This window comes from Mustelus asterias, chromosome 18, assembly GCF_964213995.1.
Source record: "Mustelus asterias chromosome 18, sMusAst1.hap1.1, whole genome shotgun sequence".
Lineage (NCBI taxonomy): Eukaryota > Metazoa > Chordata > Chondrichthyes > Carcharhiniformes > Triakidae > Mustelus > Mustelus asterias.
Window position 1 is genome coordinate 35,918,420 of NC_135818.1, and position 13,657 is coordinate 35,932,076.

At 43.1% G+C, this 13,657-nt stretch overlaps 1 protein-coding gene across 1 annotated transcript in view; it reads left to right on the top strand.

Annotated features, from left to right (window-relative positions):
- Positions 1-13,657, top strand: part of npas3 (neuronal PAS domain protein 3) — a 1,397,016-nt gene that overhangs the window by 1,369,568 nt on the left and 13,791 nt on the right. The window contains exon 10 of the mRNA XM_078233737.1: positions 7,031-7,178. Coding sequence (XP_078089863.1) covers positions 7,031-7,178 — 148 coding nt within the window. The remainder of the gene's footprint in view (positions 1-7,030; positions 7,179-13,657) is intronic.

Consider the following 13,657-nt stretch of genomic DNA (forward strand, 5'->3'; position numbering starts at 1 on the left):
AAGTTTAGTCCGAGGAGAATTGGCGCGCAAAGGTGAGGTAACACAAGGAGCCTGTATTGCTCGTAAATTGTGCCCTGTACCTCAAGAGTTACCATACATTGTCCTTGGATCGGTACAGACCGGGACTGTGATGCCATGGAAATTGTCTGTTTGGCAGGGAGAATCCGGAGTCCACACCTTTTAGCAGTTTCAGGGTGTATGAAACTTTCGGTGCTTCCGCTGTCAAACAGACAATTCACAGTTCTGCCACTAACCTTTACCTCCATCATAGAATGTTCCAGCCTGAAATGCCTGGTCTGATCCAGAGAGATCGACGCCACCGTTGGCCCCTGGGCGTCACTGCATGCTGCCGATGTGGATGCTGAGGACCCCTGCTGGTCGCTGCTGCATGCTGCCGATGTGGATGCTGAGGACCCCTGCTGGTCGCTTCTAGTCGTCGTGGACCATGATGGCCGCCCCCATGGATAGCATGTGGCCGAGGGCACCAAGCGCAGCGACTCCTGGTGGTCTTCCTGCTCCTCTGTTTGCCACGATGGCGCCGTCCTGAGATCGCACGTGGTCGGACCTCGTGGGTACTGCGGCGTCGAAAGAGACGGTCTCCGTTCTGGAGGGTTACAAGCTGCACTGCCGTTTTTAGGTTTGGACCTGCAGACTTTGCTGTAGTGGCCTTTTTTACCGCACTGGCTGCAGATTGCCGTTCTTGCCGGGCACTGTTGCCGTGGATGCTTGGCCCCACCGCAAAAATAGCATCGCTGGCCACCTGGAGCTGCCGCCGTCGTCGAATCGATCTGGGAGCGCGGGTTCGCGGGGCGAGGAGGGAGCAGAGATTGTTCCAACCACGTTGACTGCACGTGGTCCTCGGGGTACAGCGCCAAGCTCTTCGACGCCGCCTCCAACCTCACGGCCATCCCCATTGCCTGGGTCAAATTGAGTTTCCCCTTTTCTAATAATTTTAATCTGATGTATGAGGACCCTACCCCTGCTACGAACGCGTCTCGGGCGAGGTCGTGCATGTACTGCTCGGCGGAGACATCCTTACAGTCACAACCCCTGGCAAGCTGCAGGAGTTCATTGGCGTAGTCTTCTATGGTCTCGCCCGACTGCCGACGTCGTGTAGCGAGGAGATAACGAGCGTGAATCTCGTTGGGTGGCGTAATGTACCTATTCTTTAGGAGCTCGACGGCACCCTGGTAAGTGGAAGCTGCACGAATGGCTAGGTAAATCGTGTCGCTTACCCTAGCGTGGAGGACTTGGAGTCTATCACTGTCCGTAGTGATAGCTACCGAGGCTGCCAGGTAGTCCTCGAAGCACTTCCACCAATGTTCGAATGTGTTAGCTGCACCGACCGCACGTGGGTCCAGTGTCAGACGATCCGGTTTTAGAATCTGTTCCATGTTCTAAGTTATCTGATTAAATTGATGCACCTCAATGAGCACCCGGAAACAAGGCTTTATAACTGAAGGCTTTAATCAGATAACAATGAAACTGCTAACACTAATACAACCGTTCAGACTGAAGGGGTCCTGCCGGAGCAGGGGGTCTTATACCCTGCCACCGGAGGCGGGACCCCACTGGAGTGTGCCAAGACAGCACTTAGAACAGGTAAACACCCTAACCCAACAACATAGTACAACCCCCATAACAACAACAACACCCTAGCCCAACAGTAACATAATAACAACCCCAGTGGTGAACCAACGATGGTTCACCACATACATCTAAATCGAAAATGTAAGCCTAATTGTGGAAGAACCCCAGGTATTGCAGTCAGCAGCGAAGTGATGCCGCTGGCCACTGACCTCAAAGAAAGCACCGCACAAAGATTTGCTGATGTCTGTGGTATGGATTTCAGCTTTCTGAATAATAATTTGAATCGAGCTCCAAGTTAAGGGATCTCCAGGTGTCCAGTGACGTCACTGAGTTGCCAATTACATTGAAAAATTCTCACAAATAGCAAACTAGGAAATTAAAAACACTGATTATCCTTCACTCTTTAAATATCATATTTACAGAGGATGAAGTAAACATTGAGATGTGCACATGAGATTAGGGTAGAAGCTAAAATATCATAAAATAATTTGTTTAAAAGATCTAACTGTATGGAATATTTCATAATAATGGCAAAATGTGAAATTCCATAAATATAAAATTAGCTTTTCATGAGCAGGGAAGTTGTTTAGAAGCAATTATGAACTTAAGATACCATTAAAAACCCAATTACATCTCATTCAACAAGGTAAAATATTTTAAAGGGTTTTTATAGCAATACTAATAGTGGTGTAAATTCTTGTCAGTGATCACTAATTAATGTATTCTGGGGTAGCACATATGGAGAAGCAGCACCTTTAGATTTACACATTTAACTGCTTATATGCAAACTCCAGGGGCCCTATCTTACCATTTTGATTCTAAGTGCTGGGCGGACTTGAAACTGGGAGTGTTACAGATCAGACTTTCAGACCTGTTCTGAGGCAACCCATACGCACTCTGCCTGCAAAAATATCAGTGATTCCGAATTGCGCTGCACAAGCCTGTGGGCGGGGCTTAATGTGCCCGAAACCCTGCAGCTCCGATCGGCGCCTCCCAACTCCGCATGCGCAGAAAAATAATGATAGAATGCTGTTCCCCTGCCCGGGCTGGATAATGCCTCCTCCTGGCCGCCACAGACATTTCCCACCCCCACAACATTACTGACCCCCTTATCCCCCCCACACCCCTGCCACCCAGACCGATCGTGGGCCCCTCCCCCCTTCCCCCCACCACCGAACTCAGGCAGAGTGGCAGCGGACACCCTTTCATCCCCACTGATCACAGGCAGAGTGGCAGCGGACCCCCTTTCCCCCCCACTGAACACAGGCAAAGTGGCAGTGGACTCCCCTTCCCCCCCCCCACTGAACACAGGCAGAGTGGCAGTGGACCCCCTCCTCCCCTCCCCCCCCGACTGATCACAGACAGAATGGCAGCGGACCCCCATTTCACCACCCCCCCACCAATCTCAAGCAGAGTGGCAGCGGACCCACCATTCCCCCCTTCTCCCCAACCGATCTCAAGCAGAGAGCCGTTGGACACTTGGCACTTGCCTCCTCACTAACCCTCACTGACGGAGCACAAAGTTGGACTTTTATGCAGCATGTCTGTTTTGTGCCGATTCTGGGTGGGTGAAAGTGGTGGTAAAGGGCGAAGTGCCAGTAAAGTTGGGCGTGCAGCCCATTAAGTCAATTTGAATGCATGCAGATGCATTTAAATGGTCGTCGCACCCGTTCCAGGTGTGGTCCCGATCGTGGCCATTTTTGGGCCTTGGTAAAGGGGAAACTGGCGCGGAGGCAGGCGCGGATTGCGCTACTCATCTCACACCCGGCTTTACCAAGTTTTCGCGCCCGAAAACGGGCGCAACGTGATGGTAAGATTGGGCCCCAGAAGTTGTTGTCAGTTTCATAGGAATAATTATTCTGAAAACTGAAAGTTTCAAAATCCAGGCCAATAAGTAATAACAATGTAAACTTCAAATCTAACTGTATCTTACTGAATATGTCTTATCCTTTTGCAGATTTTGGGAGAAATTATAATTGCAGATATCTCCAATGGTTACATTAGAATACAGTGGTATGGTGTAACTGGATCATACAATGATACTCCCTAAGTTTGTAAAGATCTATGTGGTACATGTGGTGTGGTAAGAATGAAGACTCACTGGAATCTCGCTAGTGTGCTGATTGAAAGAAAGAGACAACATCTGTAAGCTCAAGCTGATGTTTCACTTGTGTCACTTCCACCCAAATGTTGGCCTCCTGTTCCCACCCTCTTTTTCTCAATGTCCTTTGCAGCATTTTTGCAGACTCAGCTCAAGTTTTCCTTAGCTGCACCACTCAGGTACCACAATAGTTGTGTTCAACCCGAGAACAACCAAAAATCATTGTGAGGACAAAGTTTTAAGTAGTGCTTAATTAGTTAATGCAAGAAAAATGGAAGACTACATCAGCAATCAAAGGTCCACCTAACCAGTTATTTTGAGAAGTAAATTAAAAGTAGATAACATTCTATCTACTGTCAATTCACTCTTGTGTGAATCTACATTTACTTGCCACGTAGGAAAGTGCTCATCCATACATAATTTGTGACACATTGGAATTGTATGTTCCTGTACACCTCTGGTTTTATTTACATACTTATTCATGACAATCAGAAAAGTTATTTTCTAATAAGATTGTCGCCAGTTACTCTTTTCCCTCCAATAATGACGCAAAGATTGGCCGGGTGGTTAACAGTGAGGCGGAGTGTCTTGAGCGACAAGAAGATATGAACAGAATGGTCAAATGGGCAGATAAGTGACAGGTGGAATTTAACTCTGAAAAGTGTGAGTTGATACACTTTGGAAGGAGTAATTTGATAAAAAAGTACTCAATAAATGGTTGGGCATAAGGAAGTTCTGTGGAACAAAGCAACCTTGGCGTGTTTGTCTACAGATCTCTGAAGGCGGAAGAGCATATTAGTAGGGTGGTAAAAAGGCATATGGGACACTTGTCTTTATCAATCGAGACAAAATTTCAAAAGCAAGGAAGTCATGTTGGAGCTGTATAGAACTTTGGTGAGGCCACAGCTAGAGTACTGTGTGCAGTTCTGGTCACCACATTATCGGAAGGATGTGATTGCACTGGAGGAGGTGCAGATGAGATTCACCAGGATGCTGCCTGGGATGGAAGATATAAGTTATGAAGAGAGGTTGCGTAAGCTTGGGTTGTTTTCATTGGAGCAGAGAAGACTTGAGGGACGACCTGATCGAGGTGTACAAGATTATGAGAGACATGGATAGAGCAGATAAGGAGTAGCTGTTCCCCTTAGTCGAAGGGTCAATCACAAGAGGACATAGGTTCAAGGTGAGGGTCAGGAAGTTTCGTGGGGATGTGAGGAAAATCTTTTTTACCCAGAGAGTGGTGATGGTTTGGAATGCACTGCCTGGGAGAGTGGTAGAGGCGGGTTGCCTCACATTCTTTAAACAGTATCTGGATGAACATTTGGCACATCATAACGTTCAGGGCTGTGGGCCAAGTGCTAGCAGATGGGACTAGGTGGGAGTTGAGGTGTTTCTAATATGTTGGTGCGGACTTGATTGATCGAAGGGCCTCTTCTGCGCTGTATGATTCTAAGATTAATCTCCTAAAGTTGAGCACACCTCTGAAACACAATGGAACACCCAGCAGACTGGCAGAGGAAAAATAACAATAAATGCCAGTCAAAGTCAGGATTTGTATTTACAATCGTCAGTGGTGGGAGGTTAATGCTACTGCTAAAGTTATACAAAAGGTATGTGCAAATGGGATGCGATGTCCAGCTGATGATAATCTGGTCCAGTGTCAACCTCAGCAGTATGACACCTTTCCACTTTGCTGCTGAATTAAGTGCAACCATATGTCAAGGTTCTGATTTTCTTCCATTAGTCTACCAGTCATGTGACTTAATAAGACTATGTTTTCAGATAAGTTGCAGGGCAGTTTATCGCAACAGAAGTAAAGAAAAAAAATGATGAAAAGGAACCCTGTTTTAAGTTTTGACAATAAATAATAACCAATGTTTTAGTTTAAAATCTGCAAATTAGGTTATCAAGGTGGTATATCATTGGTTCAGAAGTGCATGCAAAATAAGAGTAAACCAAAGGATGCATTTCACTGCCCCACATCACAAGCTAAATATAGTTTTAGCACAATTCTTTTATAGAAAGATTAATCATTAGAAAGTGTAACCAAGAATAGTAAAAGTAAGCTTGGTGCCTGATTAGGCACTCAGATCAGTTTACTGAGACTGTGCACTTTTTCTAAGAAATTTATCATTTTTCAAGAAGCATTGTCATATGATTTAATTATTGCTATAGCTGTGTTTATCGTTTATGCAAATTCTGCATCTTTAGTCGCTGAGACATTACTTTTATTGACCGACCAACTAGAGGATTAACCCAATTTTTTCTTGAAAATCATTATCAAAGATGAATATGCTCTTTTCAATTTGCTTGCAGAAAATTTCTACAGTAGTTGTACATTTGACACTCATTAGTTGCAATTAAACAAACAGATTGAACACACTGGTAAATGAAATATGTTGCTCTGAAACGTTCCATCTTGTTCTAATTTATAGTTGCAAATGATTAATGGAAATATGTATCAGTTGACAAAACCATTTCACAGCTAAGGTGATCAGATTTATTACTGTAATTAGATTTTCTTCATTTTAGCAGAAGTATAGCAGTTGTACATTCCATGGACCTTCTGGAGTGGTTAGTCTTGTGAGAAAAATGCACCACCTTGTGGTCAATGTTTGAAATAAGAACATTATTATCTAATTGGAAAACCTGCTGTGGATGATTCAGAATTAGTTGCAGCATTCTTCCATAAGTTTCATATTAATTGTTGTTTAAAAACAGTTAGACAAATGGCAACAGCCATTTACAATTGCAATTATTCCTTGCATGCAATAAAACTTACACTAGTATTTGGAGCAATGTATAAGTGCTAATAGTTAAAAATGTTTCCTTACAACCTCTGCTAAACATACTACAGATTGTTGAGCAAAAGGGAGTGATTAAATATTTATCAACTATATTATTACCGTATTTAGTCAGATAACTTGAAATAGTAACTTTTCTTTGTGGCCAAGTTTCTCAGTGTTATGTGGAGGATTAGTAACCAGCCATTAATGAGGAAGTGCAGTAACATGCTGTGAGGTAAGATGTATCCTCATATCTTTAATTCCTGACCTCAAAAGTGTCATTAGAATAAACATGCCCCTCTGCAAATGAAGATAGTGAGAGAAAGTGAGGATAAATCACTCCAGTTTGCTATTGTATGTATCCTCCTGCTCCTATTTTCTATGTTTCTATGAACTGCTTAAACATGGCAGATGCATGAGAGCAAGCTGTTTATTCACTGTGGAAAAGTGATATAAAAGAGTGCTTGGGGCATGCTTTGTGTAACATAGCTGACTATAATTGTCCCTTCTACAATCCTGCCCTTGCTAACAGAAATTGATTTCTTTTGTTTAGTATTGAATAAGGGCCAATGTGTAACTAAATACTATCGCTGGCTGCAGAAAAATGGAGGCTATATTTGGATTCAGTCCAGTGCCACTATTGCATTCAATGCAAAAAATGCCACTGAGAAAAATGTCATCTGGGTCAATTATGTTCTAAGGTAAGATAATCACTCCTGTCCAATATAGATTTTCTTTTTCTAAATGCAAAAGTGTGTTTTGTTTCTCAGTATTTAAAAGTTCCATGGAGAAAATGCCTCCAGTGTCTGCTCTAATCTGGTGCTTAAAATCTTTAGGTATCTTATACATACATATTGAAGTATTTCCCTGCTTTTTGCTGCTGCTGTTCATTTTTTTCATATGTACCACTCACATGCCAGAAAGTCACTTGCATAAAAAGTTAAAAATTCATTTACATTGACCCATCCCCAATTTTCACAATTGGACTAAATGTTACACAGTGGTTGTATTTACAAATAATTTATACAGTGGCAGTAACTACATAAGCCAGCTGGTGGGAAGCTGGTGGGTTTTCATTGGTCATCAGTTTTACACTTGGCCCGATTTTCTGAATTTAATGGGCTGGGGGTAAAGCCATTTTACCATAGGGATTGTTAGATTAAAATGTTGATCAAATCTGATGAATAGTTTGAAGGATTGATGTTCAGCATCATTAATGTCCATTTTCTAAAGTATTATTCTGCTGTCCAAAATATTTGTCAACATCTTCTGGTAGTCTTTGGATATTGTTGCCACTCAAACTTATAAATAATAGCAATTTAGTATGAAGTCAGAAAACAAATTTGACAATGTCTGTCATAAACAAAATATGTTGATAAATTTGACAATTACTGTAGTTTTATAAGTTAGAAAGAGAAGGGGAAAATCAGTGGATTAGTTTATATAAAATTGCTTTTACTAAACTCTAAGCAACTGCTTATTGAGCAAACTGGGAGCCACTCACTTGCCATATGTTTACTGGGGTATGGTTCAAGAATGGGGGAATATTTGCAAAACATAAAAATGATGAAACCTGTAAGAAGTTGTCACTGGTCAATTTGCCATGAATTAAAAGAAAACAAATACTGAAGTGGCAATCCCATTTCTGATGCGCACAATTAGTTAACAAACTGTTGTTCACTGTAAATCTAGTTTCCTCCATTACTTTGAACATCCAGGTCAATTCTTAGTTTCATCTTTTAATCCAGAGATCTGAATCTTCTCTATTACCCAAACAATCTAAGTCTGTGTTTGTTGGTCTTGCTCAAATTTGCTATTGACAACTGGGGAATCTATCCAAGGAGGGGGCCAACAAAAATACACCTTTAATAGTATTTCGATAATTAATTTGACCTGAGATCTACCAGTCATGATATGCACTAATGCTATTCTAGACTGAATGTTGCTGCATGTTAATTATAAATTGAGGGAAAGCCATAAGAGTGGATGGGACATGATTTGTGTAACATAGTTAACTATAATTATCCCTTCTACATTTTAATTGTGAGTGTTTTCATTAATGGCTGAATGGGCAGATGCACCATCAGATGTGGTTCTAAGCCCTACAAACCAGGGACTATTCTTAGCTAGGTCAAAGATATAAACTAACTCAGTATTCCTATGCCAGGGAGGGGAGGAATCAATTTGTCTTCCCTCTTCTTATTACTGCTAGTGTCTCCAGTTAGAATCTGAACAAATAGCTATGAGGCCATGACAGAATCTAACATTTCTATGATTCCTCACACTGTTGAATACCTAGATGACATCACAGTTTAGGCTCACACTTGAGGAGTGCCCCTCACGCTGAGGGTCTGAAAGACTGATAGGCGTAGACAAGGTGACTGCATAAATAGCTGCTTTCTGGAAAGGATAGAAAATTAGGCAAAAGATTGTTGAATACTACGTGAAGTGATCTTCAGAAGACAGTAATATACTTAGACCCTAATACGCAACCTGAAGATAAAATTGCAAACAGTTCAGGCATAACACTCTCTGAAACAGCTGTCATTTGTTTCTGTGTGCTTCACAATCCTCTTCTTTCAAATGGACAAACTGGGCTGGGTTTAATGCAGGTCTTCTCAGCGGGAAATATGAGAGCTGGGCCCACTTAATCATGGGAGAGGCAACGGGAAAATGTTCCACAGTTCAGTTGGAGGTGGGAATAGGCCCATGGGGAAAACCCACCCACTCATGCTGGGTTGTCAATTAAGCTTATTATTGAGTCAATTGACACCAAATATGCATGAGCCCACCAGAATTTAGTGGTGACTCAAGGATTGCTTGTGAGTGGCATGGCCTTCCTATGCATTCAGAAGGCCACCAGGCAAACATTGTTGAGGGTTTGCTTGTGGTTTTCTGGGGGGGATCTATCTAGGGATGGTCACGAAAGCTCTTGTCTCTGACTCCTTTGCTCTCCTTCTGTGACTCCCTTCCCCATTCACCTGTGGTCTCCTGTAGAAGCGATCTAATGCTTCTTCCTGGGTACATTACCAGCAGCAGCCACCACTCAAAGAACAAAGGAAATTACAGCACAGGAACAGGCCCTTCGGCCCTCCAAGCCTGCACCGCCCATGCTGCCCGACTTAACTAAAACCCCCTACCCTTCCACGGACCATATCCCTCTATTCCCATCCCATTCATGTACTTGTCAAGGTGCCCCTTAAAAGTCACTACAGTATCCGCTTCCACTACCTGCCCTGGCAACGGGTTCCAGGCACCCACCACTCTCTGTGTAAAACGTCTGCCTCGTACATCTCCTTTAAACCTTGCCCCTCGCACCTTAAACCTATGCCCCCTAGTAATTAACTCTTCCACCCTGGGAAAAAGCTTCTGACTATCCACTCTGTCCATGCCTCTCATAATCTTCTATCAGGTCTCCCCTCAACCTCCATCGCTCCAGTGAGAACAAACCAAGTTTCTCCAACCACTCCTCATAGCTAATCCCTCCATAGCAGGCAACATCCTGGTAAATCTTTTCTGTACCCTCTCTGTACCCTGTAACCTCCAAAGCCTCCACATCCTTCTGGTAGTGTGGCGACCAGAATTGAACACTATATTCCAAGTGCGGCCTAGCTAAGGTTCTATAAAGCAGCAACATGACTTGCCAATTTTTAAACTCAATACACCGGCCGATGAAGGCAAGCATGCCATATGCCTTCTTGACTACCTTCTCCACCTGCATTGCCACTTTCAGTGACCTGTGTACCTGTACACCCAGATCCCTCTGCCTATCAATACTCTTAAGGGTTCTGCCATTTACTGTATATTTCCGATCTGTATTAGACCTTCCAAAATGCATTACCTCACATTTGTCCAGATTAAATTTCATCTGTCATCTCTCTGCCCAAGTGTCTAACTGACCTATATTCTGCTGTATCCTCCGATGGTCCTCATCGCTATCCGCAAATCCACCAACGTTTGTGTCGTCCACAAACTTACTAATCAATCCAGTTACATTTTCCTCCAAATCATTTATATATGTTACAAACAGCAAAGGTCCCAGCACTGATCCCTGAGGAACACCACTTGTCACAGCCCTCCATTCAGAAACACACCTTTTCACTGCTTCCCTCTGTCTTCTTTGACCGAGCCAGTTTTGTATCCACTTTGCCAGCTCACCTCTGATCCCATGCGACTTCACCTTCTGCACTAGTCTGCCATGAGGGACCTTGTCAAAGGCCTTACTGAAGTCCATGTAGACAACATCCATTGCCCTACCCTCATCAATCATCTTCGTCACTTCCTCGAAAAACTCGATCAAGTTCGTGAGACACGACCTCCCCTTCACAAAACCATGTTGCCTCTCACTTATACGTCCACTTATTTCCAAGTGGGAATAATCCTGTCTCTAGGAATCCTCTCCAATAATTTCCCTACCACTGATGTAAGGCTCACCAGCCTGTAATTACCTGGATTATTCTTGCTACCCTTCTTAAACAAAGGAACAACATTGGCTATTCTCCAATACTCTGGGACCTCCCCTGTACGTGGAGATGCCGGCGTTGGACTGGGGTAAAGACAGTAAGAGGTTTAACAACACCAGGTTAAAGTCCAACAGGTTTATTTGGTAGCAAAAGCCACACAAGCTTTCGGAGCCCCAAGCTCACCTGAAGAAGGGGCTTGGGGCTCCGAAAGCTTGTGTGGCTTTTGCTACCAAATAAACCTGTTGGACTTTAACCTGGTGTTGTTAAACTTCTTACTGTGACCTCCCCTGTAGCCAGTGAGGATACAAAGAGATCCTAGTGAGGATACTCCTGGTGGCGCAGCCTGTTATAGAGAGTTCTGTTTGACAGCTCTCGGGGAAGGAGGAGGCATGATTTCTAGGCCTGAGGTCCTGAATCTTGATGTGGGCTCAATGCTGATAGACACTTAATCCAGTCACCAGCCCCTCAAAAGCGATCCAGGATCCCCACCAGCTCTCTAACTGGTGGGCTGAAACTGTGTCAATTACATTAAATTTCGTTCTTTATTGCAGATATCACAAAACTAGTAGGAGTGAAACAGCAAATAGTTTTAAATTTGAAGATATTTAGGAAATGAGTTAGTTTTGAAAGAATCATAAAATATCTTGAATTTATATATTGTCTTTCATGATCCATAGACCTTCCGCTGCATTTTGTAGCCAATGAATTACTTTTGAAATGTATTGTAATTTATTAATAACAGTTTGGGGGATACATCATAACTAGATTTTAACCTTGAGGTGACCGTGAGCTGCAGCAGAGAAACCCTCCTGGATTACAGTGTTTAAAATGGCTTTGGAATAATTTGTGAGAGGATAGTAAAGGGAGTACAAATTCAAAACAGCTTCTAGCAGGAGGGAAAACACATAAATCTGCAGTGCTGGATTGATTTTGTTCTGACATTCAGCAATCCCACATGGATAAGAAAAAGGATTTTTTTGGCTTATTTGAAAATGATTACAATGGAAGTTTTATATATTATTCCTGAAACTGAGTATGTTAACTGAATGCATACTTATTCTGAAGCATCATTGCTTCAATGGTTATCCAGCTTTAAATGAGTAGAATGTAAATACCTAGGAGACATTCACACTATTTGTTAATTGCTGTTTATAAAGTTGCATATTACTCATCTTGTTTTATGGAAAAGAGTTATCTATTATTTTTGTCACAACGACATCTCACACAACTGAAGAGATATGCATTTTTATGTGATGAACAATACGGCATTATCTCTTTCTAAAAGGCTTTCACAAGATCTGTCAAAGTCTTTTTAAATATTCCAAATGTTAGTATCACTATGAGGATCACTGGTAAGACCTACCACAAAACAATATTGCTACTGGTGATGTTTCTTATGTTGAGTTGTGAAATTTAGCTACTTACTAACCCCAACAGCAATAAGGGCGGCACGGTAGCACAGTGGTTAGCACTGCTGCTTCACAGCTCCAAGGATCTGGGTTCGATTCCCGGCTTGGGTCACTGTCTGTGTGGAGTTTGCACATTCTCCTCGTGTCTGCGTGGGTTTCCTCCGAGTGCTCCGGTTTCCTCCCACAGTCCAAAGATGTGTGGGTTAGGTTGATTGGCCATGCTAAAAATTGCCCCTTAGTGTCCTGGGATGCGTAGATTAGAGGGATTAGCGGGTAAAATATGTAGGGATATGGGGGTAGGGCCTGGGTGGGATTGTGTTCGGTGCAGACTCGATGGACCGAATGGCCTCTTTCTGTACTGTAGGGTTTCTATGATTTCTATGAAGACTGCCCATTTCTGGAAAAATGAGGAACACCACTCCCAGACAACTGGGTTCTCACCCTCTACATGCCCAGAGGAATTTCTCTCTCTCTTCCTCAACAAAATCCTTCTCTTCACATCTTCAATATGTTCTCTCTGCTGTAGGGTTTCTAAGATTCTAAGAAACCAATTATTTTTTGCACAGAGTGGCATAAGATTGAATTTGTGGCCTCGCCGAAAAAACAGACCTGAAACTCTCTCGTTTTCATGTCCATTCAGGAGTTTAAAGGTTTTTGGTACTGTCACCCCCAATATATAAGGTCAAGATATTTTATTTTTTCAAAAACTAACTCATTTCCTAAATTTAAAATTATTTGCTGTTTCACTCCCACTAGTTTTGTGATATCTGTAGCAAAGAGCGAAATTTGATGTAATTGATAGTTTCAGCCCAACAGTTAGAGAGCTGGTGGGGAACCTGGATCGCTTTTGAGGGGGGTGGCGACTGGATTGAGTGTCTGTCAGCATTGAGCCCACATCAAGATTCAGGACCTCAGGCCTAGAAATCATGCCTCCTCCTTCCCCGAGAGCTGTCAAACAGAGGCTGGGAATTCTATATTACAGGCTGCTGCTGGTAATGTACCCAGGAGATGCATTAGATTGCTCTGGACCAAGCCACAGGTGAGCGAGGGTATGGCAGGTGTCATGGGGAAGGATTCATAGGAGGGGAGCAGAGGAGTCATAGACAAGAGCTGTCAATGACCACCCCTTCCAGAAGACCATAAGCAAACCCTCAATAGTGTTTGCCTGGTGGCCTTCTGGGTGCACAGGAAGGCCATGCCACTCACAAGTAATCATTGAGACACCACTAAGTTCTGGTGGGCTCATGCATATTTGGTGTCCAATCGGATCTTGTTCTGTTCTTCAGTCCTTCCAGAATCCAGCTTTCT